The sequence below is a fragment of the Haliotis asinina genome, chromosome 7, assembly GCF_037392515.1.
Source record: "Haliotis asinina isolate JCU_RB_2024 chromosome 7, JCU_Hal_asi_v2, whole genome shotgun sequence".
Classification (NCBI taxonomy): Eukaryota; Metazoa; Mollusca; class Gastropoda; order Lepetellida; family Haliotidae; genus Haliotis; species Haliotis asinina.
The window spans coordinates 56,443,016-56,467,867 of record NC_090286.1 but is presented as its reverse complement, the minus strand read 5'-3'; the positions used below and the strand labels follow the sequence as shown (position 1 = coordinate 56,467,867).

At 38.9% G+C, this 24,852-nt stretch overlaps 2 protein-coding genes across 7 annotated transcripts in view; one reads left to right on the top strand and one right to left on the bottom strand.

Moving 5' to 3' along the window:
* The first annotated feature begins 1,031 nt into the window (after positions 1–1,031).
* Positions 1,032–12,329, top strand: LOC137290289 (receptor-type tyrosine-protein phosphatase T-like). 4 transcript variants are annotated; one of them, XM_067821093.1, is made up of 16 exons: positions 1,032–1,075; positions 1,761–1,797; positions 2,567–2,671; positions 3,021–3,503; positions 4,894–4,972; positions 5,244–5,383; positions 5,654–5,736; positions 5,846–5,933; positions 6,148–6,221; positions 6,338–6,374; positions 6,588–6,685; positions 7,081–7,206; positions 7,318–7,469; positions 8,093–8,228; positions 8,384–8,511; positions 8,839–12,329. In XM_067821093.1, exons 3-16 carry the CDS (start codon positions 2,617–2,619, stop codon positions 8,909–8,911), a joined length of 1,752 nt encoding a protein of 583 aa, XP_067677194.1. In that variant the 5' UTR covers positions 1,032–1,075; positions 1,761–1,797; positions 2,567–2,616; the 3' UTR covers positions 8,912–12,329. The 4 variants fall into 4 exon arrangements, with proteins under 4 accessions (XP_067677194.1, XP_067677193.1, XP_067677195.1 ...); XM_067821092.1 differs by lacking the exon at positions 1,761–1,797 and having other exon boundaries at positions 1,048–1,220; XM_067821094.1 differs by lacking the exon at positions 1,761–1,797 and having other exon boundaries at positions 1,065–1,220; positions 5,657–5,736.
* A 2,169-nt stretch (positions 12,330–14,498) lies between these two features.
* LOC137290270 (receptor-type tyrosine-protein phosphatase kappa-like) overlaps positions 14,499–24,852 on the bottom strand; it is a 32,891-nt gene continuing 22,537 nt past the window's right edge. The window contains exons 1-15 of one of the 3 annotated variants that reach the window (XM_067821061.1): positions 24,246–24,372; positions 23,716–23,816; positions 22,663–23,283; positions 21,447–21,537; positions 21,260–21,342; positions 21,005–21,081; positions 20,213–20,300; positions 19,744–19,817; positions 19,540–19,576; positions 19,230–19,327; positions 18,491–18,616; positions 18,185–18,336; positions 17,855–17,990; positions 17,568–17,695; positions 14,499–17,135 (exon numbers count right to left, since the gene is read on the bottom strand). In XM_067821061.1, coding sequence (XP_067677162.1) covers positions 16,892–17,135; positions 17,568–17,695; positions 17,855–17,990; positions 18,185–18,336; positions 18,491–18,616; positions 19,230–19,327; positions 19,540–19,576; positions 19,744–19,817; positions 20,213–20,300; positions 21,005–21,081; positions 21,260–21,342; positions 21,447–21,537; positions 22,663–23,283; positions 23,716–23,764 — 2,004 coding nt within the window. In that variant the 5' untranslated portion in view covers positions 23,765–23,816; positions 24,246–24,372 and the 3' untranslated portion in view covers positions 14,499–16,891. Of the gene's footprint in view, positions 17,136–17,567; positions 17,696–17,854; positions 17,991–18,184; positions 18,337–18,490; positions 18,617–19,229; positions 19,328–19,539; positions 19,577–19,743; positions 19,818–20,212; positions 20,301–21,004; positions 21,082–21,259; positions 21,343–21,446; positions 21,538–22,662; positions 23,284–23,715; positions 23,817–24,245; positions 24,373–24,852 lie in introns of those variants that run through there. The other 2 variants (XM_067821062.1, XM_067821060.1) reach the window with 2 other exon arrangements.

Sequence of the window (24,852 nt, the reverse complement as noted above, 5' to 3'; positions counted from 1 at the left end):
ATCTGCAACATGCTACGAAATGTTTGCTTCAGCCGAACTGTAAATTATTACGCTGTGATACACAAGCAGGAGGCAGTGGGCCATTGTTGGTTGAGCGCTCTAGTTACCTCCCTTTAACCACCATCACAAACGATAACCACAATCGCTGATGTTGCTTGATCCAGTGAGAGAGAGAATTCAATTATAACTTAAGAGTATTTACCGCGGATGTTAATATTGCATTTTTACAATTTTGATAATCCAAAGTTTTTCAGATTCACAGTTGTGAAGTGAATAAACTCGTGTTCATAGTCCTATGAATTACTCGCGGTCACCTACTAGCAGAATGTTGATATTGTCAGCTGATAAAAAGGTTATTTGTACTGTTTCGTGTGCTCATTGGATAGAGTTGAGGACAGCACATTCAGGACTACGGTACGGGTAGAACCACTACTCGACTACTCGAGTAAACGGGATAGTAGACATACATACGTTGCCGCACCTGTGAATGCCAACATGGTTCCGGTCCCATGTAATATCAATTTAGACCAAACACATTGACTGTCACATTTCAACGTTTATGGAAACAAAATCATTGTTAATATTTTGTACATTCCATAATGACAATTTCTATTTCCCTTTTAATTATTGCATTTGGTTTCAAAATCAGAAACAGGAAATATTTCGAATAAACATGATTTCTGTCCTACTGTCATGATTCCCCTGAATTGTAGATGTAGTTCTTCCCAAATCGACAACAATAATTCACGATATTATGATGCTGGCTTCCCACAAACGCTTATACGAACCTCTGCACCTGCATGAGTCTGTCATAAATAAAAGTGCACATGTATTCGACTCATGTTTGCACCCATGATTATATATGGATTTGTGTCCTTAATGTTTTATACTGATTCAAGTCTTGCTATAACAGTTTAGAGAAGAGTCCCAGTTTCATTATACTGTCGACTGAATCTCATTAAATAGTTGAACACTGGATATGTAGGATGAGGGGACTTGTGGCAAGTTTATGTGACGTCAGATAAGTCAACAGGACACTGAAACTTTACTGGATAGTACACTGTAGCCTAATTCTGTAAGTATTTCTAATAGTTCACGAGGTACTGCGCTCCTCATTGTCCATCGAGGTTTTTAATGACACTCCTGACGATACCGTTCAGCAAGGTATATGGTAATCGATTGTTATGACTTACTTCGACGTGTAAAGAAGACTGCTTGTGGTAAGTAGGTTCCATTTCTCTAACTGGATCGAAGCGTTGTTTTATAAAACAGAATATCAGTATTATCAATTTTTTTTCTGAATGTCATTCGTTACGCCATGCTTTACAGTTGACGAGAAGTATTTTTCTTGTTTTTTTTTGTTTGTTTTGTTGGGTTTTTTTTGTTTGTTTGTTTCTAGATATTAAGATACATACTTAAGATACTACTTAAGCTAACACTTCCACGCCATATGTATTTTAGACATCACAGTACTGGGTGAACTGCAAATATGATCATGTTCACCGAATTATCTGTGACTAGCACAAGACGTGCTTAATATACGAGTCGATCAACACATAAAGTACATTGCCACGTTGATGATTAATTCATACGTTAATACTTGTTACATTGTACACGTAGAGTGATCTGAATACCCAGGAATCATGTATATAATGTAGGTATGTACATGTGAACATTATACTTGGCTCACCTCGTGTAAGTATTTAGACGAAAGCGGAAACATTTCCTTAACCAGCAGTCATCTTTTTTCTGTGAAACAGCTCGCATGAGGCAGTGAAGAGGGGCAATGCAATAGGGGTAATTATCAATGACACAAGGATTTATTCTAGTGTGATTTTATGAAAAAACTCCACCTTTGCGAGCAGAAAGATTTACTACATGCGTTCAAAACGAATGAATCGCAAATCGTGTCTTTTAAAATGAGAATAGTTATGAAAGTATCCACCCAATTTTCTCGTAACGACACCTTGCCTAAACGATAACATCTGTCAATCACACTATTATACAGTTAACTAAAACGTCTACCTTGAAAAAACCAGACAATCATGTTATTGACCAAACTCCAGGTGACATGATAACGTATTTATTGTGTTTGGAGAAACCTAAAATTCTGTCTTTCACAAAAGTTAACAAATGCAATTCCTTTAAACAAAATTATTTCATACCGAATGTTGTATAAATCATACAATAGAATAAGTGTTGGGAATGGTTCCGCCTTAACGCTCGCCGGTCTCTGAAATACTTTCAAGAACATCTCAAGGTTGTAAAGCATATCATTACTGTTCAAGCTGCAAATATACTTATGCAAACGAGCAAGGGGACACGTGAAAATAAAAATATTTCTTCATCTATTCCAAGATGTACACCAGCAGTGCTATACCTGACTTGCGATGAAACCTGGTTAATAATTAAGGAATAGCTCAAGGAAAGTTTGCTATCAAACGTAGCCTCAATCGTGTCCATCAATATCCATATCAAATCGTGTATATGAATTTACCTCTTTTGTCAGATAATTCGTAAGTGTGCATGTATTTTTGCTGAGTTTGTTTCACTTTTTATGTGGCAGATATGGAATACAATTGAGGTGATTACAGAACTACCACTGGCACTCTAACCATGGCGACATGTTGGATTAAACGACTCTTCTTTCTGTCATGCCTCATAATAAATGGTAAGATTGTGTATCAATCCTATATGATAGCATTGTAGTTGTCTTTACTTTGAACTAACACGGCGTTTTACTACTGTAGGAATTATCTGAAAAACATTTTGAAAAATAACTATAGCTATTTGTGTACTTTCAGTTTTAACAAATCCCTATGACAATCCTGATCATAAAGAAGTGATTTTTCCCTTCCATTATTTTTTAATTGAAATGCATTTAACCAACTATGGTTATTGTGAATGTAATATTATTTATACTGAGAACAGTTCTAAGTAATCAAGTGTGTTCCGATATTCAATATCATAATTTGACATGTAATTCATTCGCTCAGATTTAGCGTTCATATCTTTCACAGCTTCAGCAGGCAGCCACGGTAACAACTGTGTTAACGGTGTGTGTCGACCTCATTGTGTCAATGTGACGCCATCTGGAGAGTGTCTTCAGTGTCTGGACTCAAGGTTCTATGGTAAACAGTGTCAACATGACTGTCCAGACACCTGTCTCAGTTCTTGCTGTCAGTTGAACAACACCCGTGTTGTGTGTACAGAGGGATGTGTGGTCGGTAGGAAGGGAGATAACTGTGCAGTACCCTGTCCTGGAGCCTGTACACATTGTGAACGTTATGGTGATGCCTGTACAGGACCGTGTCAGAGTCCCCAGTATTATGGTCCACACTGTAACACTTCTTGTCCCTCCAACTGTACAGGTGGATGTAATAGGGTCACAGGTGAGTGTGGCAGCTGTGAGCCGGGTTACACAGGGGACAAGTGTGATGTTACCTGTCCACCCAACTGTAGAGGTGGATGTGATAACGAAACTGGGGAGTGTATATCACATGGTAAGTACCTATTGTTATGTTTATTTTTGATACATACGCTTATGCTTTAACATCAGTGTTTATGAGATGCACAATTACTGAGTAGAATTTAACAATTGTGCTTGATCAAAGTCGTGTTGAACACAACTCCCGACATTTAATTCTACAGTGTTATAGCACAGTCAACAAATTGTGTTGTATGTTTTTCAAAGACGGTTTTTACGAACAAAATTAGGAAAATAAGACAACGACTTCTTTATTATATCTGATGCCGTTTCGGAACAGTTTCTAAAACCGTTGTCAAACAAGAGTAAAGTACTACAGCACAGGACGGGCATATACACATTAAAAGGGATTAACTAAAAACAACATGGTAATCAAACAAATCACGAACAAAATTGTTTTTTTTCGTCTCACATCTGTGATCACTATACATGTACACGTTCCTTACAAATTGGAGTAACAGGAGTAACCACCAGTTGAGATTACAGACTCGTTTATGAAAGAATGACTACTTTTGTGTGTCAGTTCATTTCTTATACTGCTCAACTAAAACCGCATTGTTGTTAATATATATACTAGCCGCAGAAAACCACAAGTGACACCATGATCAGACACACTGGTGGTAATCTCTATTAATCTTCCTCACATCACTTATATGTGTCATGAAACACCACTTCATTACGTATGCGTGAGTACAATTGCATGTCGCTGTGTACTGTTCAAGTCTAAAACAGAATGTGAGACATCAGACTGGGTTTGTAAATACGGTTAACAATATGATTTCGGTGCCCATGTTTCATGATCCACTCAACACGTACGCTTGATCGGAAATGATTTGTCAACGAATATTGTAGAAACCTAGTTAGCGGAGTTATGACATGTAAGGTGTCTCATGGTCAAGTACAATTTGGGCACGAATTAATTTTCATTCGACTACACCTTAGTAACTGTCGGATGGAAGGTGAATTGGATATCTCAAAGCACTGCACAAGAGAGGTAAGTCACAAAGGTAACCTTAGTGCAATATTAAAGAATGGGATATAGGTCAGCTTCATGAAAGGAGCCCCTCACCTCAAAATCCTATTGAAACCCCGTAAACGTTTCTTTATAGCTGTTGTTTAACATATATTTACCTAAAGCTGTCGCTGTTTAATCAAATAGACATAATTAAGCATATGCCTGAATGTTACATTTCCAAAATAGAACATTAGCAGTCTTCCTATGTGTCGATTCGAAACTGTTAATAAAATTACAAGTACATTTGTACTATAGATGGAACTTACATGTAGTTTAATCATTTTTAATTTTCGATATGCAATCTCTATTGATCTGCCTCCTGAAACAGACAACGATATTCAACAGGGACCGTGAAACCAAACGTGTTAAAAGCCATATGACTACTTTGCAGACATGTTAAGCGTCGGGGTACTGACGACACTAGCTGTGATAATCTGCCTGGCAGTCGCTGCGTGCGTCACACTGAGAAGGTGAATATTCAGCCTTTGATTCGTGAAATTTCACGGGGCGGTGAAGTAGGCTAAAACTAGCACTTAAAGCGTTTGCTCGTCACGTCAAAGATCCGGGTTCGATTCCCCATATGGGTTTACTGTGTTAAGCCCATTTCATTACACAGACAATGGCAAATTATTACTATTTCAAACACTAAAGATAAACTGATTTAACAAGAGTTCTATGCTTTTGGTGTCGAATGAGTGGTGTGAATCATGTATATTTTCCCCTTTTTTGTTTTTATTATAGATTAAAACTCAAATTGACACGCGAAGCAACTCGGCGTCTCCCTATATCACAGAACGCTAACCCAACAGTAAGCCTTGATGACATCAGTGAGGCGTCCGATCTATCCACCGTTAACCCACTCTACGAACATACCGGTGCTGGTAAGAGGAAAATACGCTTAACATGTCGTCAGACTCAAAGCGTGCTCACACATACTTATTATTAACAGCAAGAAGTAACACATGTGTCATTTTACACAATGAAGTACTATTTTACATGCGATGAGCCTGTCACTTAGCTTCAGACTCTGAGAATTCTGAATTGATTCAAATTAGACATAAACTTTAGCATCATTAGTGAAATATTGTCAGTTGCCCTTTATATGGGAAACAATTATATGTGTTGTATTAATACATGCATTTGTTCGTCAGCAGTGTTAAACCTTCCCCACATTAAGATGTGCCCTGAACTTCAGGAAGACAGTTCAGTTGAACAGATGGTTCAGGAATTTAGGGTATGTTCTGATTTATTCCTCATCAACCATTTTTGTAAATGCAGCTTCAGTATTCTTTACACATCCATCTTTCCGTGTGATTTTGACAATATTATTTGATACGTTTTAGAATCTACCAGCATCTAGCAACAAAGCTTCCCACTGTGGACGTCTGACAGAAAACATGAGCAAGAACAGATACCAAGACATTCTGCCATGTAAGTAAACCACTCCTCCACAACCAATCTCAACGTTACAGTCGGCGTTACACCGTTTGCATATTTTTTTCTGTGCCTTAGATTTGAATAAGTATGAAATATGATAGTGTAAGTTTTACCCTGAACTATTACAATATTTAAGCATTCTTCATCAAAGGTCCTCCTATAGATTGGTCACTGAAAGGAAATGTATTTATCATATGTGGTGTTTCAGTTGACACAACTCGCGTCTGTCTGACAGTAGAGAAGGAGGATCAAAGCGACTACATCAACGCCTCCTACATTGACGTAAGTTCATTTAGTGTTGGTATAATCCAATGGAAGCCCAGTATCGAGAAGCCTTGGTATCTAAGTTAACTAAAGGTATTTATGTGTTGTGTTAACTTTTCTTTACCCTTTTTCAGGGTTACAGGAATCAGTCAGAGTACATTGCAACCCAAGGTATTTACATGCATGTTTACTGTTCAGTTCCTGCAAATATGCTGGCAAGTAGAAGGTCATATCAGTTTCTATTAACAGCCTTATCTAAAACAAGAAGCAGAAATCACTGGGATGTTTTGCCAAATCCATTAACATCATACCTACAAAATGTCGTGAATGTCGTCCAACATCACTTGTTTCAGGTATAACTGTTTAGATTAATGTTGATGACAGGTCCACAGAGCCACTTAATGCTGGACTTCTGGAGAATGGTTTGGCAGGTAGAAGCCACCAAGATCGTCATGCTGACAAGGCTTGTAGAAGCAGGATTTGTAAGTATGATAGTGGCGCTAAAGGTTTCAAGTGAAATCTTCCAAACTACGATGTATTAAAATTCCTACTCCTAAAAACGCGTTGCAATTTAAGTGAGTAAACGGATAAAGGTTACTGTCAACAGTAATATTCCGACAGTGATGTTATTCTTCATCGTTAATCCTAACATGACCGTGAGACCTTCTAGATCCATTGAACTCCCAAACATCCAGCTACCGACCTGGTATATACTCTGGATGCAAATAAATATGTCCGGATACAAGAGTCAAGACTTCTGTGTTAAGTCTCCAGTACGTTTGCATTCCAAGATATAAATGTCTACAAAGCATGGATTCAGTATTGAAGCTATACAGGCGGTCAGGTTTTACTGTTTACCCCTGTTGTAACCTTGCAGGTGAAGTGTGACAAGTACTGGCCATGCTGTAGTATCGACTGCAAGACGTACGGGGATGTTTCTGTCCAGTGTATTGAAGAGAGGGTGTTTGAACATTATACGACTAGACAGTTCGCCGTTTGGAAAGTAATCAATATTTACTATTTGCTTATTCGTTTTTGGCCGGTCGCTTTATACATTACGAAAGTAAGATTTTTTTCACAACACTATCTTAATCTATATAAATATGTATAACAGGCCAACTCTCAAACAAGGAAGATACACCACCTGCACTATACATCGTGGCCGGCGCATTGCGTCCCGGATGAAGTGACGTCACTTATTGACTTCTATAAGGTGGTTAAGAACACAGATGCAGATGAAGAAGGTCCCACAGTTGTACACTGCAGGTATACCAAGTTGGAATATTACATATAGACATTTCGGCACGCCACACTATATATATTGCTGAACTTAAATATTGCACATCAGACGAATGTATTTTTTGTACACACACATCAACATACTGCTTTTGATAACAAAAAAAAAAGCAGAAGGAAGAGGGTTTTTTTACGTCTTCTTTACAGTGAGGAACACAACGTTTCGGAATACAAACAAGCTTTTCATAGATAGCAGCAATGTGTTATTATGAATCGAAAATACAAGTGAAGGATGAGGATTAATTTTATGGATATACAACTTCTTTATTCTGTATAAGAGACGTTTCGACAAAGATTCTAATGCGGTTGTCATTCCCAACCTCTAGAATGCCAATCACAGAAGAAAATATTGGTGACTAGTGCGCATCCCTACAGACACGAGCTGTGTTCTCTGTTACTTCAAGTTTCAGACATTACCCAGTGACATTTTACTATTTTAAACACCCGGAATCATCTATTAATACATGGAACACAAGATACTTTTACCGCAAGACCAATACGCTGGACTATCATAAAACTGGTTTTGTCACTTTTATTGGAATCGCGATAATACGATAACTGTTCTGTAATTATTCTTCCCCGTTTTAATGCAGTGCTGGGGTTGGACGAACGGGGACGTTCCTAGCCCTAGGACATTTGATAGAGCAGTCGAGGTATGAAGGCCAGGCCTGTGTGTTCGCCTGTGTCCAAGGATTTCGACTGCAACGAATGAATATGGTGAACACAGTGGTATGTAAATGTTACAGCCATGTTAGCATGTGAACAATGAGGTCTTAATTATACTGAACAACAAATAACCGTCTATTGTTTAATGTTATCACATGCCAATGATTTGAGAAAAGAGGCATTCAGAGACCTTAACATATTTCAATGTTTGATTACAGGAACAGTACATTCTACTGTACCGTGCTCTGATCGAGGCCCTGAAGACCCGGGGGATACTGCCTGACAACTGTAGACCTGTGTGGCTCCAGTGCCAGCGATGCTGGGAGAACGTCCCTCATCAACCTGTGTAAGCATCGTTATATTATGTATACCACATGGCGAGATGTACTCTATGTGAGTGCTGTGATGAGTTGGTTAAAGTTCGAGACAAGCTATTCTGTGATCCAAGCGTAGTTTGTTCCCATGCAAGAAAGATACCCATAACAGAATTTCAGAAGTTTTTTTCTTTGAATCCCAGTCATATTCCTTAGTTTCACTTCTGAAATTAACGAAGAATTTGCCAAGGAATGGAAATCATAACCATAATAAATATTTAAGGACACAACATCTTCATTTGTACAAAATACTTTTTGTCAAGAGGTTATGTCTTCAATCATGTATTTCATTTTCACAGCTGTAACGGTGTGTTGATGAGGCCGGTGGCAAACAGACCAGCGAATGCCTATGGTCGTCAAGAGGCGGTGTGAGAGCAGCTGTCATTAGTCATCCACCTGGTTCGAAATTTGGCCGTTCGTAACCACATATCATCCACGCACCTGTAAAAGGATGCGTCTAGTCTGACACGCCCTAGCTGCATTGTCTACATGATTCGGGCTCTGTCTTGAAGTAGAATGCATCGTCTAAACTAACCTTTGCGTCATTTTAGAATCGGACATTTTACTGAAAGTGTTTGGAGTGAGCGTTCTAACCACCATTGGAGCGGTGGGGTAGCCTAATGGTTAAAGTGTTCGCTCTTCAAGCCGAAGGTTTGATTCCCTACATGGATAAAATGTGTGATGCCCATTTCCAGTGTCCCCCGCCATGATACTGATGGAATATTGCTAAAAGCGGCGTAAAACCATACTACTCACTCACTCTAACCGCCAATTATCTCTCTTGTATAAAATTAATTTGTTGACATTTCCCAACTTGTGTATACATAAATAATGTTATGCATATCTTCTCTATTCACAAAGTCATCACGTTTGTCGCCCCTCTATAGATTATGCTCTTCTATATTCTATGCTGAAGTATATACTCGCGCCTAGCTCTCCGCACATATTAATGTATGCTTTGAATATAAATCCATTTTTTCTTGTATAGTTACGGTAATGACGTTTTGTTTGCTCATTCTTAGTTTTTAATCTTTTCTCAAGTCATTAGAATCGCTGTTCTTAATATGCATTACCTCATTGTAAATCAGTCATGGCGATCTCTTTTCAAGGTAGTCATCCATATAGGCAAATACCTCTCTAATACTGAAAGACTTTGGAGGCAGTTAAACCATTGGCGTAATTTGAATCCTTAGAAATAATGTGTTAATTCTAGATCCATCAAATTAAATCAGCTTCTATACATATGTGAGTACGCAAAAAGTATCAATAATTTATAACTTTGGAGAAATAAGTAAATATGTCCTTATGTTATGTGCATCTGGACATTATGATTTTATGGTCCACGATATAGTTAAAACATTTCACGTTCACATGTAGTTATATCTGCAACTGTCATGTAAGCTCATAGGGGACTGTGACTTTGGAGAGTCGTGATAATGTCATCTTTGCGCAGGCGCATAACTGCATGACCTGATGTTGTCTATATTTTAATAAAGCTGTGCATGAATTTGGATTTTCCGTCTCATTGACCTGTACTTTGCTCTTATCACATTAGCGAAAGGGAGTTTCATGTAAACGGGAAAATGAAATACAACTATTTTAAATGTTTCCGCCTTACGCAGAATGTCGTATTTAGTTTTTGTTAAATATATTCTTCTTAAGCATACCATCTCATAAAAGTAAAATTAAGCACAACAGACACATTAACACAGATAGATATTGACAGGCAGACAGATAGATGGATAGACAGATAGACAGGCAGGCAGGCAGACAGACAGACAGACAGACAGACAGACAGACAGACAGACAGATAGATGGATAGATAGAACTTCGCGCGACATTAACTGAGCCATTACCACATGAATATCGTCAAGGAAACCAGGAAGCATATGAAAGACACGCACTTTAGTGTAGGACACATGGAACTGTATGAAAGCCCATTGTGTTAATATCTGAATAATGCACACATCATAGAATGGAGGATAATGGAATGTGAGTCAGTAACAAGAGCAGAGTGTATTTCATCGTTGGGGTCAAGTTGACACACATATCGACACACATACCCCTGAATGTTGACGATATTGACCCTGACCTCCAGACACGGGGCACGTGTGTCTTATTTCACCTAGATGGGTTGTGTAATCTCAAAATTTGGATAGATAATCATGCAATGTGAACGCTTTACAAATAAGGTTATTGTCTCATGCTTATTCGCGATTGTGGAAGGTTTGAACACAGAAAGTATCTTTTCTCAAAGATAACAATTTTCCGGTGATTTCTAAATTTCTTACAGGAAAACAACTTAATTCCAGAATACAATAGCATCCGAAGATATTCATCTTTTTTGCCCTTCTGAGCATCATGAGCAAGAAATTTGATCGAACTGGATAAAAACACGTTATTGATGCGAGTTATGTTGGAAAATTCAGACATGCCATCACTACAGAAAAACTATTTCTAGTAAAGCAGTGTGTTGTACAAAGATCATTTGACGCAACTTTCGTTACTACATAAACTATTGATTGATTTGTCCATCTCCCTTTAACATTTCCCAGAATTCAGAATTTCACCGCAACCAATTCGTTAGTTTTCTACTAAGGCCACAAATGAGACACATACAAAGTATAATGTACTTTCTGTGTTGACAGAATGTCTTCCCTTTGATTACATCGAGTGGTTAACACCAAGGAATGTCATAAACTGGTTTGGTTTCGTTGTATTTACATCGACCCCTTTCTTGTCGCCTCCTGCTATTGTGGATTGTAGATAATTCTGAGTGAATATCATTCAATTGCTAATAAAGCAAATTATATTTTCCACTGCTCGATTTTCACTGCACATTCGATTGTCTGTTTCCCCTCCCTGAGGATCACAGCTGCCAGTGATGATGTAGAAGCTTAACTCTCGCGAAGCCATCTCGGGTACCCATGCACAGCAGTGTTGCCAAAGGAATTGTCACTTCTACAAGAAGTGTTTAAGAGCGAAAAGAACGGTGTCCTCTCACTTAGCCAGATTCTGTCGACACTGGTCTCTCCCTTAGCCAGATTCTGTCGACACTGGTCTCTCACTTAGCCAGATTCTGTCGACACTGGTGTTTCACTTAGCCAGAGTGGGATTTGGTTCACTGGGGTTAGTGTTTTGATAACACCAGATGATAGATAGTTTGTTTCAACAAAATGCTCAGTTAGTGAGATTCGTGAACTTGTATTAAAGTGAGATACATGTACTCTGATATGGTATTATTTAAATATTGTTTTGAAGATTTGAAGAATGTCCAATTGGTGACATTATCTACATTTGCATCAAGGTGAGATACATTGATTTGTTATAGCTACTGATGCCTGTAGATTAAGATAACCCATTATGTACTTGGGTTGCTGCCTCCGAGAACATCTTTTTATATGTCCCAACTATGATGTGAAAGGAAATGATTCATTTCATTTCAAACATAGATATATGTTATTATAAATGATGCTTTGTATGATGACCTCAAATTACCCAGATCTATAAATCACGATAGTATCAAATCAGTACATAATCTTATTACAACTTCCAGAAGATTTAATCAGTTCAAAGTTTTCGTCTGGCTCTTAGCAGAACTAAAAGTACTTATGCTGTATAGATGTTTATATTCATGTATATTGTATGCTTAATGTAATTTATGATATCATGTACGTTTGTAATCATGTCATGAAATGCAAGTCGCATAAATGTTATTTTGTCTGGAGAGGCATTATTATAAGCAGTTTGTCGATCACGTTTCTGAACAATAAAATATGCTTAAACCAAATTTTAATATTGCAAACAAACATACACATACTTGCATACATCATGTCGCATTGTAGATGCAGACTATAGCCCATAAACAAAGGCTCACGCTCCTGTGGCCAATACTAATTACCTGGTTAGCTTCTCTCACCCAGCCATAGTGAAATGTGTTTGTAACAAGACATTTGGGGTTAGACTCTGGCTGAGTGAGAGTGAACCGAAAAAAAAAATGTAACTACAGTTTAATTTATGTTGATGTCCAAATAACAGTTTTATGGTGAAGCCGAAGGAGCTTCGAGTCATCAAGGCTTCGACACATTCAGCAAATAAATGAACAATACAATACGAATAACCAAGTTTTCACATTGCAACAACCACACGTACGACTCATTAAGTGTAGTATAAAGACACTTGATGTTTTCACATTTTGAATAACTTCATGGATAGGTCAGATATTGCGTGTTTATGAAATGTTACCTACGTAATGTTACTCACACTTGTTAAGAGACTTGTAGTAATGAATGAATGATGTTCATATTGGCGTCAGAATTATTTTATTCTTTGAAAATTTCATCAACAAATATGAGTTTGTACTTCTTATCCACAGGGTTATTGACTGAACTAAATGAGGAATCAACCATAAACAGTAATCGAAAACAATTATGACCCTGAATGGTTAGTGGAACTCTGTGGTTATCATTCGTAATAATCTGGAAACAATGAATATGTAAACACTAAATATGTAAACACTGAACATGTAAACACTGAACATGTAAACACTGAACATGTAAACACTGAACATGTAAACACTGAGTATGTAAACACTGAACATGTAAACACTGAATGGATGTTGTTTCCGTAGAAGGGACGTCATGGCGACCTGTACATGATTATCGCTATGTCAGACACACATATGGTTGATATTAGGGGCGCCAGGATGGGATGGAACTCAGAGTGAACCATGTTACAAGGTCTTGCTTCCAACTAGCACAAGTTGGCCAATATAAAGGCGAGAGGTCTAGCAATGCTCAGACATCGTACTTTTGTTAGTGAAGTCAACCTCTCTAATGAGGGGTCAATTTACAATAACAATCTTCATGATAATATATCAACTATGTCATCTAGCTCATGTCAAGTAGAGTTGTTTTGTTTTGTTTTTAAAAAAAAAAAATATTCCGCGAGGACATATTACAATAGCTATCGTGGTCATTGATTGAATTCAGACTTCCCTGACTCGTGTTTTCTTAAAGTCCGCTTGAAGGTACTCGGCCCGAACCCAGGACAAATGTTTACCAACCACATTGCAGTTACAGCAAAGTGCTCATGAAGTATAATCTATGGTAGACAGACCCATAAAATCAGAGTGGAATGTCGGCGACTGGCGATACAGCTTGCATTGAGGAAATATTTAACTGAAAGCCAGTCGTTTCTTTCCTGTGAACATTGGTAATACAGTCACGCCGTTACGTCCGATAAACATGTGGTCAAGGTGCAAGGTCAAAGGCCATGTCGTTTAAGTATGAGGAAATTATTAAAAAACGCTGATTCTAGAAACAGAATCACCGAAACCGGAGGCGAAAGGAGTACTTTAGAATAAACGATAAACGTATTAACCTCGCCTTGATCTAATCGGTATGTTTGCATCTCGCTGTCTAAATGAATAACGGTCACAGTATCACCACCGTACAGGAATAAGTTGAATGCATCAGACTGAATGTTGAACATGTCATATAAGTGAGTGGTCAGCATTTCAAATACTGCATCGCGGTGGACGGTATGGAGGCTCAGCGAACATATGGCTGACTGAACATATTTGCTGGCGAAAAGGATCCCGGATGGGACCTAACAAACGTACTAGAGTCTAAAATTTGGAAAAAAGTAAACCTAAATATAACTCATATTATTAGCATCGTGGGTCATCGTACTGAAGGAGAAAAGCTTGACCTGATACAGATATCAGACTTTTACCACTCACACATGATCATAAAGAGTCCATTTCTGAAATTCCATGCCCCGATCAGATGGTTACGATACGACTAGGGGACTCAACTCTCACGGTGACTCCGAGTCGAACAGCCCCTGGATGCATAGTCATGGAATCACATGAATCAAATCTTTTTGCGTATTTTTGGGAAGACGCGACTAGGGGTCGAACGGCGTCTCTGTGGATGATAACTGAAAGACAATACTATACTTTTGTAAAGTTTATTGCAGTAATCATTTAGTAAAACAGATTTTTCTGCATTACATCTAATCATGATTAACAAAGCAATTCTTTACGATATATACAAAGTCATTCATTTTGAACTGTACGTACATGTGTAACGTGCATATCGACAGAAAATTATGGAGTGTTTACAGCTGTGGTCAATTCACAAACTACTGGTAAATTCGTAATTATGCGTAAAACACACAGTGGATGGAAATATAAACACATTGGCAAAAAATAAGCATCACACTAATAGTCGTGGGCACTGCTTTCTGGCAGTTGATTGGCTGGCTCGTTGTAGTAACACTTAGCAATATTCTAGCTGTATGGTGCGGCCTGTAAATAATCGATTCTGGACCAGACAAATCCCATATATAACAGCACGAGCATCGGTCTACACAAATGGAATGCGATGACGTATGTCAACCATGTGCTTGCTATTGATTTGAATTGACGCCTTATGTTATTTAAAACTGTCCTAACGAGTGACTCCTCTGCTGTTAATCAAATAAAGGCTGCAAATTAGGAAAAAACACCAGACTTTTAAACTGTTGCCCCGCGCAGTTTATAGGTTTTGTTAAAGTTTTGTTTCCGTAGACATTTCCGCAACACAGACCGTGAAACTGAACCTTGAAACGAAACTCCATCAAAGTGCATTTACCGGGAAACTAACCCGAAATTCGCCGTGTTATGACCAGTGAGCTGCTACACAGTATTGAAATAGTCAGTTTAAACAAACCATGAAATGGAAATGAAACGAGTGTATTAACAAGTGATACTTTAGGATCAAGTTATAATTACAACAGAGCTGAATTTACGATGTCTTGATATTTACAATTGAGACGTTTATACTGAATTCCTCTATTTGGCATCGGGTCAAAAACGGTTTTGATTAACTTACTTTAAATGCGAAATTTAAGTGTTTGAATGTTATCAATCACGTTTTCATGTGTCACACATGAGTGAATTGTCTTCTATACCTTGCCTCGTCCAACTTACATGCAAGTGAGTAAGTTGAATTTTATGCCGTTTCTAGGGTTCCCCTTGTCCCACATTTAAGCACTCTGAAGTCTGGTTTGTTTGTTTATTGTTTAACACCGCACTCAGCAATATTCCAGCTATATGGCGGCGATCTGTAAATAATCGAGTCTGGAGCAGACAATCCAGTGATCAACAACATGAGCATCGATCTGCACAATTGGGAACTGATGACCTGTGTCAACCAAGTCAACGAGTGATCACCTGATCCCATTAGTCGCCTCTTACCACAAGCATAGTCGCCTTTTAGGACAAGCATGGGTTGAAAGTTACACAAAATTTAAATTCTAATGTAATATACTATGAAACATTGCAAAGTGGGTAAATGCATAGTTGAATCACCATTTCATCAATTTATCAGACACGAATTGATTTACTTTTAATTAGTTATTTACATTTTGTTTACTCTTTATGTAAAGAAGTTATACAATATGAACATCGTTGATCACATCATCTACCCACACCTGTAACCATTATATTTGGTCAAGCATCATTCATGACAACAAACTAGCATGGCACTCAATATATACAGCACACTGGAGTATTATTTTCACCAATTACAATCCACAAAGGTCACGTAATTTATTTATTTTAAACAATATTGTTCCTTGAAAAAGTAAATTCATAATAATATTCCATTTAAACGCAGTTTAGTGGACATTGCAGACATAAACTCTATTCCTAAACGTTCGTGACTTCATACGTTATGCAAGGACGATAAGTCTCATTTTCTTTCGGGATGTCACGGTCATAATATTTCTTGGAAAATAGATCTAGAAAAATAATTGAAGTTAAAATAATGACTTATTTTTCATTTCACTCATGAAATCTCAGATTATCCCTGTGGCTCTGATTGTCTTTGCTTTTGATTGAAGCTGTTTAATATTGGAACTAAGGAGACACGTATTGAAGCATTTATCATACAAGCAAGCAACTCATTTGTGTAGAATGTGTAGTGGCACACAACTGACATAAACAACATGGGTATGGGTAGGAAGTGAGTATGGCCGTTTCCCGGGTAGAGTGTTCTACGGTAAATATACACTATAAGGAAATAATACATCCTACGTCTGTACACAATAAATTCATGCAATGTTAATTAAGTGAACAGTGCAATATAATCATAGTATCTCAACATGTAGCATCATTAGCAAGTTACATTGCATAAGACCATATACAAAGACCTCCATGAAACTAAAGGATCCTTTCTGTGAGGAACTTTCTACTGTCATTCCTACTTTATCTATAATGATCCTAGATTCGCGTTAAATAAACATCAGGTGCAATACACTGTTGGACCTCGATTTTTTGTTTGTGTTTGTCTGTCTCTGCTGGTCCTACAGGGCTGTGACCCAACTCATTCTCAAGTCCTCCTTCTCTGTCTTCTCTCGTGAAAGCCTCTCTTCGTCATGATGATCCGCCCCTCTCTCGAGCAAGGGCAGTGTTTCGCTCACTACGGTGATGACATCTGGGAGAGGCTTCGGCCCCCCTGGAAAGAGTTTCTTCCTCTTCTCCAGCTTGCACGTCCACAGCAGGTCATACTCCTCATCCTCATCCTCATCCACAGATCTGTCTCCATCACTGCCACAGAAACACACTATTTACCACCTACTCGGTGATTGAATTGAGGTTATGGCCAATTAACAAATATCATGGCGAGTCCAGGCACCGGATGGTATAGATAAAGAATCACTAAATTAACAGTATGCCGACATTAGACATGCCAGTAATATATCCATATCTCTAATAAATGAGATCGAATTGTTTCCAAATTATTTTTTTTTCTTCAAAAGAACAGCCCTTAGTACGATTTAGTCTAAATTATATATTTTCGTATTCACTATGAAATGTTGATGATTCCAGGTGGACCTAAGAAAAGACACCAACATCCCAAAAGGCAAGCAATTGTTTCACTTGTTTGAGTTATGCTTCAAATCAAACTTGCGAATTACATCGTTTTGTCACTGATGCGTGAAATGTAGAAATGTCAACATGTTCTACATCGAGACCAACCTGTTCTCGCCATTGAACTTGGACCAGCATGATTCACACTGTACTCGAACCGGCTTCTTGGCACGAGGAATGATCTCTAGAGACCGTAACGCCGAGTTCAGAATAGTGTATATCAAGATGTACTGCTCCTGTAACAAAACAACGGTGATTTAGTTTAGTTATGTGAGTTATAAACACCAGCCTGTAATTTTACTGAACTTTTCAAATGTGTGCTATCACTTAGTTTAGCAATTTAAAGTTCTATCAATGCAACACATGCACACACGATAAGGGTAAATGTAATTTACTTTAGTCTGAACCATTTTCATCCTCTTCATACGAAAGTGCTGCACACAGTTGAAGACACAGACTCGACCCTCGTTCCGAGCTTGGTCCAGTAGGTAGTCCAGTGCTATGAATGTCCCAGTACGTCCAACGCCAGCGCTGTTAGGGCATAAATATTGATATATTTTATTTTAAAAAGGTGAAATAACTTCAATGTTTAAAATGGATGAAATGCTTCACCGGGGTTTCATTACAGCATTACTGATTTCGGAACTAAGTTCCAGATAGCGTGAAAACTATTGTTCATCACACCTTCTCTATTTTGCAGTGTTTGATGCGAGTTGATTCGTTACCTGCAGTGTATAACTAATGGTCCTGTCACATCAGGTCCTGTGTCCTTCACAGCTTTGTAGAAGTTTAACAGTGAAGTGCTGTCCTCCGGAACTCCGTGGTCAGGCCATTTGGTGAAGTGGAACTGATTGACCACTCGTGTCTCTGTACCTTCCTGCAGTGATGTAAACTGTGGATCAGCTTAAGTGTATTGAAATTCTAGCAAGATCGAAAGGTATATGTCACGTATTTTCCAGGTGCAAAGGAGGTGAGCGAGAAGAAAGCCTACGTTTTATATGGATACGGAGCAAAGAGTGCGAGTGACCTACCTTCCAGATGGCCAGTGTGCGGAGGGTGTAAGTCTCGTACACCTTCTCCTCTACACACTGAACATTCATTCTGCCATACGTCGTTGCCTCAACGCTGCTTAACGGCCAGTATCTCTCGCACTTCACCTGCAAGTGATAGGATAGACACACAGAAGAGCAGTGAGTTTGAATATGCAATCTACTAATTTTACTTAGGATAGGATAGGATAAAGGATATTTATATTGCGCACATATCCACGCACTAGTGCATGCTCAATGCGCTGGTACTTTTCCCTCGATCACTGGATGTCAATTTCAACAGCACATCGTAGTTCAATCTCAACTCCTGGGGATCATACAATTCTTGCTGCCACTTGGCGCAACGAGTTTATTGAGGCTGCTGTTGCACGTTGCTGTACCCGCAACTAGGTGTTTGGACGGATTCATGTAGCCACCATCTGGACATATAGCGATTCATGGGTTCTTTTAAGTTCACAGGGTTGTGTACTGTACACTAGGGGTTGTGACAACACTGAAAAAGTCAGCACACAAAGTTGACTCCAAGATCTTTACACCCGGTCACAGGTGGGCTCGATCCCGACACCTCAACCTCACTGGATCACTAGCCTCACGCCTTAGCCAGCTCGCTCACAATGCCCCATTTAAACCCACATCTTTCATTACTTATTGTCATTGAAGCCCAACCATCTTATTCAATCCTGTTAAACACAACATAGGTATCTGATATTTGTGCTCTCACCTTCCCCGCCTCCACGAGATTAGTAACCATGACAATCTTGGTGCTGTTCAGTTTCCACACCATCCTCCAAAAGTCGTCAACTGTTTGTTCCGAAGGACCTGTAACAAATTGTTAACGTTCATTCGCATACATATGAAGTTACCATACAGACTTTCTGTCGAACCTCACAGCATGCTCTTAAAGTACATCATCTGATAGAACATAGTATATTGGGCAACTGAAGTCGGGAAACAAGAAAGCAAATATTATTTATATCATTTGCTTAGAATACAAATTGACATTCACTATGACGTATATAAACATGTTTTACCTTGAGCTGCTACATAACGTGTTCCTTGCCTGTATCCCTGTAAATATAAACGTTCTAATTAGCCTGCGACATATTGAAATGCCTGTATAGAAAATACTTGCCAGAAACGCGTATGCATGGAACTAGTTACAAACACTGACGACGGATTGTATTAACCTTTAGATGTTTGCAAATAATTTGTTTTGGGGAGCTATATCTACTTACATCTATGTAGGAGGCGTTGATGTAGTCGCCGTCGTCTTCCTCCTCTATCTCCAGGGGCACTCTTGTGGCGTCAACTGTGAACACCAAGTGCAACGTAAGGAAAGAACAGAAACTAGCAGAAATATGTAATATGAATGATGTAGGGATTTAAACACACATACACACGCACTGAGACAAGCACACATACAAACACAAACACAAACACACATACACAAACAAACAAAAACACACACACACACTCTCTCACACACACACACACACACACACACACACACACACACACATACATACATACATACATACATACATACATACATACATACATACATACATGCATGCATGCATGCATACATGCATGCATGCATGCATGCAATGATTACGTACTAAGATAATCGATGACGGAAGATAACCGTCCCCTTTTAAGCTCTAAACGTTTAAAAACAATACCCCTATTATTACAATAACATACACGGAAGTACATCTTTGTATCGGTTCTTCTCGATGTTCTCTTCCAAGGAGGCACAGTAGGTTGATTTGATATCTGGAGTAGGCAGTTTCTGAAACGGGAGGTTGAATAACAGTAGCATATTAGATCATGAAATTTGCTCTCTCACCTGCTTCTCTACGGCACATAATGAATTGTGTCAATATTGTTGAGGTCATTACATTATCAGAGTAATTAGAAACAGTTTCGACTGAGATTAAAAGTGACGAAATATCATTTTAGAATCATACTATGCTAACAGTCGGTGTAACACTTGCACTGTCAAAACGACCGTCATTCCATTTCTACATTTTGTTCAGCTTGACCTGATCAAGTGAACACTACATGCATTGCGTGACCGTGTCACAACTGGTGGGGTCTATTATTGTGAAGGGGTGGGCATTTGTCAGGCGATTGCTAGTATCTCTGAACAGCCGAGACAAGGTCGGCGTTTGACAAGTCAGTGTAGAAAGATCGTGCGCAATGTGCTAACTTTAGCTTGAGAGGGTTGAATGTTCCCTATTCTGGCTTTTAGGCAGCGAGCTCCCCTATTTAATGAAGTTAACTCAACCAGTCGTTTGTGCCGTTTGACCTCCCTGGTCATGCATATGTAGAATAGCTCAGTTCAAGCTGAACAACCTGTAATTACAACTTATTGCAAGTATATGTACTGAAAAATTGATTTTATCTTTTACGGACAGTGAGATCAATTTCGTCATCAGATCATCGAAAGTCGATATGCGATTCTCTGACATTTACGTTTTGAAGTGTACTCACTTTGAACTCATCTATCATGTGATTCATCCACTCGTCTCCACAAAGCTCCTCACATACGTCCACTCGTAACATCGAATCTGGTGACATTAGGAAACATCTATTTTGTATATTTTAAGAAAAATGCAAGACAAATAATACTAATATCTATCTTTCAGGCTTAGTTACTTATTTATGGGAAGCTATTACAATCCTGTGGGACTAATAGTTTATTATTAATAATCACATATACAGAGGTGTATAATTAGAAGCTCTCACCAGCATGAGAAGTATAGGTTGGATTTGACGTGCCTGGGAATATTCTTATCGGAAAATGCTGTCGTCGCTTCTGTCTTCTTTTTCTATTAAAAATAGAACAGATGATGCATGGTGTGGAAGTAACGACACGATTATACACTAACGATCCGATGTGAAGTAGTGGTGTCTAATTAAACTCTTAACCCACCTTTTGTATACAAGCACTGACGACAGAATGATGAGCAAAACTGTCACAACAAGTGCAGATGCTACAGCCGCAATGAGAACGTCTCTAGGTCCTGAAATTAATGACATGCAAATTTATCATTATTTACGTTGACTTTGACTCGACATCCTCAGGTCAACAGTCTTGTTCCATACAGTGTCAGTTGCGAACCAAATCTCTATTAGTGAAACTGGGTAGGAAGATATTTTTGTAACACCCTATATAGATCCAAATCTCACTTAACCACATCTCCATTTATTTATTCTGACCAGAATGCATAATTCTATGACTTGTACTAGCCTGTTTGTGTTAGAGTAGGCGTGTGTGTATGTGTTAAGCAGTGCTTCACTCAATTCATCATTTGCCGGAAACAAGTTCAAATAACATAGAGCGATCCCTACTTTTTCCACTTCACACTTCGGTTAGTCTATGATAACCCTCAAACTTCCGCGCGTTATCAAACTAGTTGTTGCGACAGGAATCATCACAGTTCTTCCATAACACAACTGTGAGTTCTGCTAACCATATCGCCATATCGCGGAGGACAGTTAATTACACAGTTACAGGTATATCCCATCTTGCAGGGTAACAGGATGACTAGGATAGGTTTATCTGTTTGCCGTTTTACATCACTTATTTTCTACCCTGTTTCTTCATCATGTCTACATCTATCATTTGTTGAACAGTATCACAGGACTATGATTTTCAATGAACAATTGGCTCACTCCACGTGTCTTCATCACACCCGTCCCTACCATTAGTGGAAGCTGGAGATACTGAACGTACTCTCTGACCATGTTGATGATTTTATCAACAAAAGATCCATATCCACACAAACAATCCCCGGTTCGCGGGGGCCTACTCTGATCCGGGAAAGGGTACCCCAAAAGGGTATCTGTATTCACACCTTGTTATATTTCTTGTTCTTCCTTTCTTTGATGTAAGTCTTTAATTCATCATACATAGCCATAAGTAACTATAGTGACACACAGAAAATAGTCCGCCACGATCTCCCGTAATTCTACCCAAACACGTCTATTCTACACAAACACAGCAAAAACTACCTTATCATTTGATATCCGTGTAGGATTCATTTTAAGACTAAAGAAAAACAAGGTTAGAACTTTCGTTGGGCAATCGCCATCTTCAGTACATTCTTCCCTACAAGCATCAGGACAAGAAGCATTGCAGTACTTGCCATGGTTCCCGGGGTTACATATTTTGCACTGTCCTGTCTCCTTGTCACATCGATCACTACAGTTCAGGAGACAGGTGCCATTACAGTTCTTCCCTCTGTAGCCCGACAAGCAGCTGACGCACTCAGATGCTGCTTTATCACATCCACCTCTACAGTTGGGGGGACAGGTAACATCACACTTGTCCCCTGTGTAACCCGGCTCACAGCTACCACAGGGGAGTACACACTCACCTGTGACCCTATTACATCCACCTGTACAGTTGGAGGGACAAGGTGTTCTACAGTGTGGCCCATAATACTGGAGATTCTTACACTGTCCTGTACAGCCATCACCATAACGTTCACAATGTGTACAGGCTGTAGGACAGTTCACTCCACAGTTATCTCCCTTCTTGCCGTCCACACATCCCTCTGTACACACAACACGGGTGTTGTTCATCTGACAATGAGAGTTGAGACATGTGTCTGGACAGTCATGTTGACACTGTTTACCATAGAACCTAGAGTCCCGACACTGAAGACACTCTCCAGATGATGTCACATTGACACAACGAGGTGGACACACACCGTCACAGGTCACGTTGTTACCGTCACAGTTGGTGCAAGGTGTACTTGAGAAAACTGAAAACAATGAGGTAGATAGCAATAGAAGTCAGACACACTATTCTGTCGTCACTGTCATTGTCAACTCAACGCAATATAACAAATGATAAATAAATGCCGGGTGTATTTGTTCCAGGGACATGAACTACCCATGCCACTTCACCCGTCTTTTATGTAATGCTGTATATTGTTCACGTACTTTCTCATAAGACAGACATAAGAGTGAGTTGGGTTTTACACTTATTTAAGCAATATTCCAACAATGGCAGGGTGAGGAAACCATTAATAGGCTTCGCATGTTCTTGGGAATCGACAAGCGAACACTTCAAACAGTAGGCCACCCCACCGCCCCCTAGACATATGGAAGTGTATAGCAAATGCAAACTGACATTTTCTCCAAGTATTGCTACTCGTTAAATTAGGGATTATCAAGAGGGTCCAGTTATTTACCATGTATGATAAGCCCTAAGAGACCGATGAGAAGCACAAGAGAACCCATGTCGTTGTTATTCGTGCGTTATGAGGACATCTCTTTGTGTCGTGGACCTCATCTATAAGAACAGCCACGGTTTAATATCATTGAACATATGAAATTCACACATACGCGCACGCGCGCACGAACTCACACACATACATCGAATAAAGTCATGTATTATCAAGGCGTATGCTTACAAATGTAAACTGGCATTACTTCAAAAAAGGGTATACACACAATCAGTCTTCACGGGGATAGCAATTTGACGTTGTGAATACAATGGTTACCATGAAGTCAATATCCATCATGCCATCCATACTGGAACCGAAAATGTATACTAGTAATATGTTAATGTCACTGTACGTCAAACCAGCCCACTGACTTATATTTTCTCCCTTAAAACAATACATTGACAGTCTGCGTGTGTGAATTTATGTATAAATCGTAAAAAAGGAAAATACTACCCATTACATTTTACCGTTCATTTATCAAGCGTCAGTCTTACCTTTCTATCGATGAATTTGGAATACACTGTATTTAAGTTTAAATTCTGTATCAGGTTTGGCACCGTGTACAGCATAACATGGCAGTTTGTCACCACCGGCGACCGACCGCGAGCACATCTATTATTCAGACGCGGAAATATTAACTTCCGGGAGGCTAATAGCATTTGCTTCTAGACTGATGGCTGGCTCAATTTTTAGAATGGTTCTTTGTCAAATGTCTGTCCACGTTTCAGTAGCGAGATTTACAATAGGATAATATTGAGTTCGTCAAAACGAAAACGTCAGTTTTCGTGACACTCCTATGAAGATTAATGCTGATATATGACATAGTCTTTTCATATATAATCCGAATATAACATTTACAATGGATTACTGCTATAATATGAAAACATGTTTCGACTTGTCATTCAACTGCTACAATTATGTTGAAGAGTATTCAGTCAGTCTGACAGAAGACTATTGATACGACAACCGGTACATACCGCCATAAATTTACTGTTGAATTTGAAAAATAGCTGATTTCAACTTGATATATCAACATGTCAATATGTTTTGCAAAATAACGAATACTTACTTACGTTGTGCATGTCTTCTGCGCCAAAACTG

What these genes read in the sequence shown, in the direction of transcription:
- LOC137290289 (XM_067821093.1), top strand. Translation starts at nt 2,617, where the DNA reads ATGGCGACATGTTGGATTAAACGACTCTTCTTTCTGTCATGCCTCATA. An exon ending in TGGGGAGTGTATATCACATG is followed by an intron (nt 3,504 to 4,893) that starts GTAAGTACCTAT and finishes ACTACTTTGCAG; the next exon opens with ACATGTTAAGCGTCGGGGTA. An exon ending in GCGTGCGTCACACTGAGAAG is followed by an intron (nt 4,973 to 5,243) that starts GTGAATATTCAG and finishes TTTTTATTATAG; the next exon opens with ATTAAAACTCAAATTGACAC.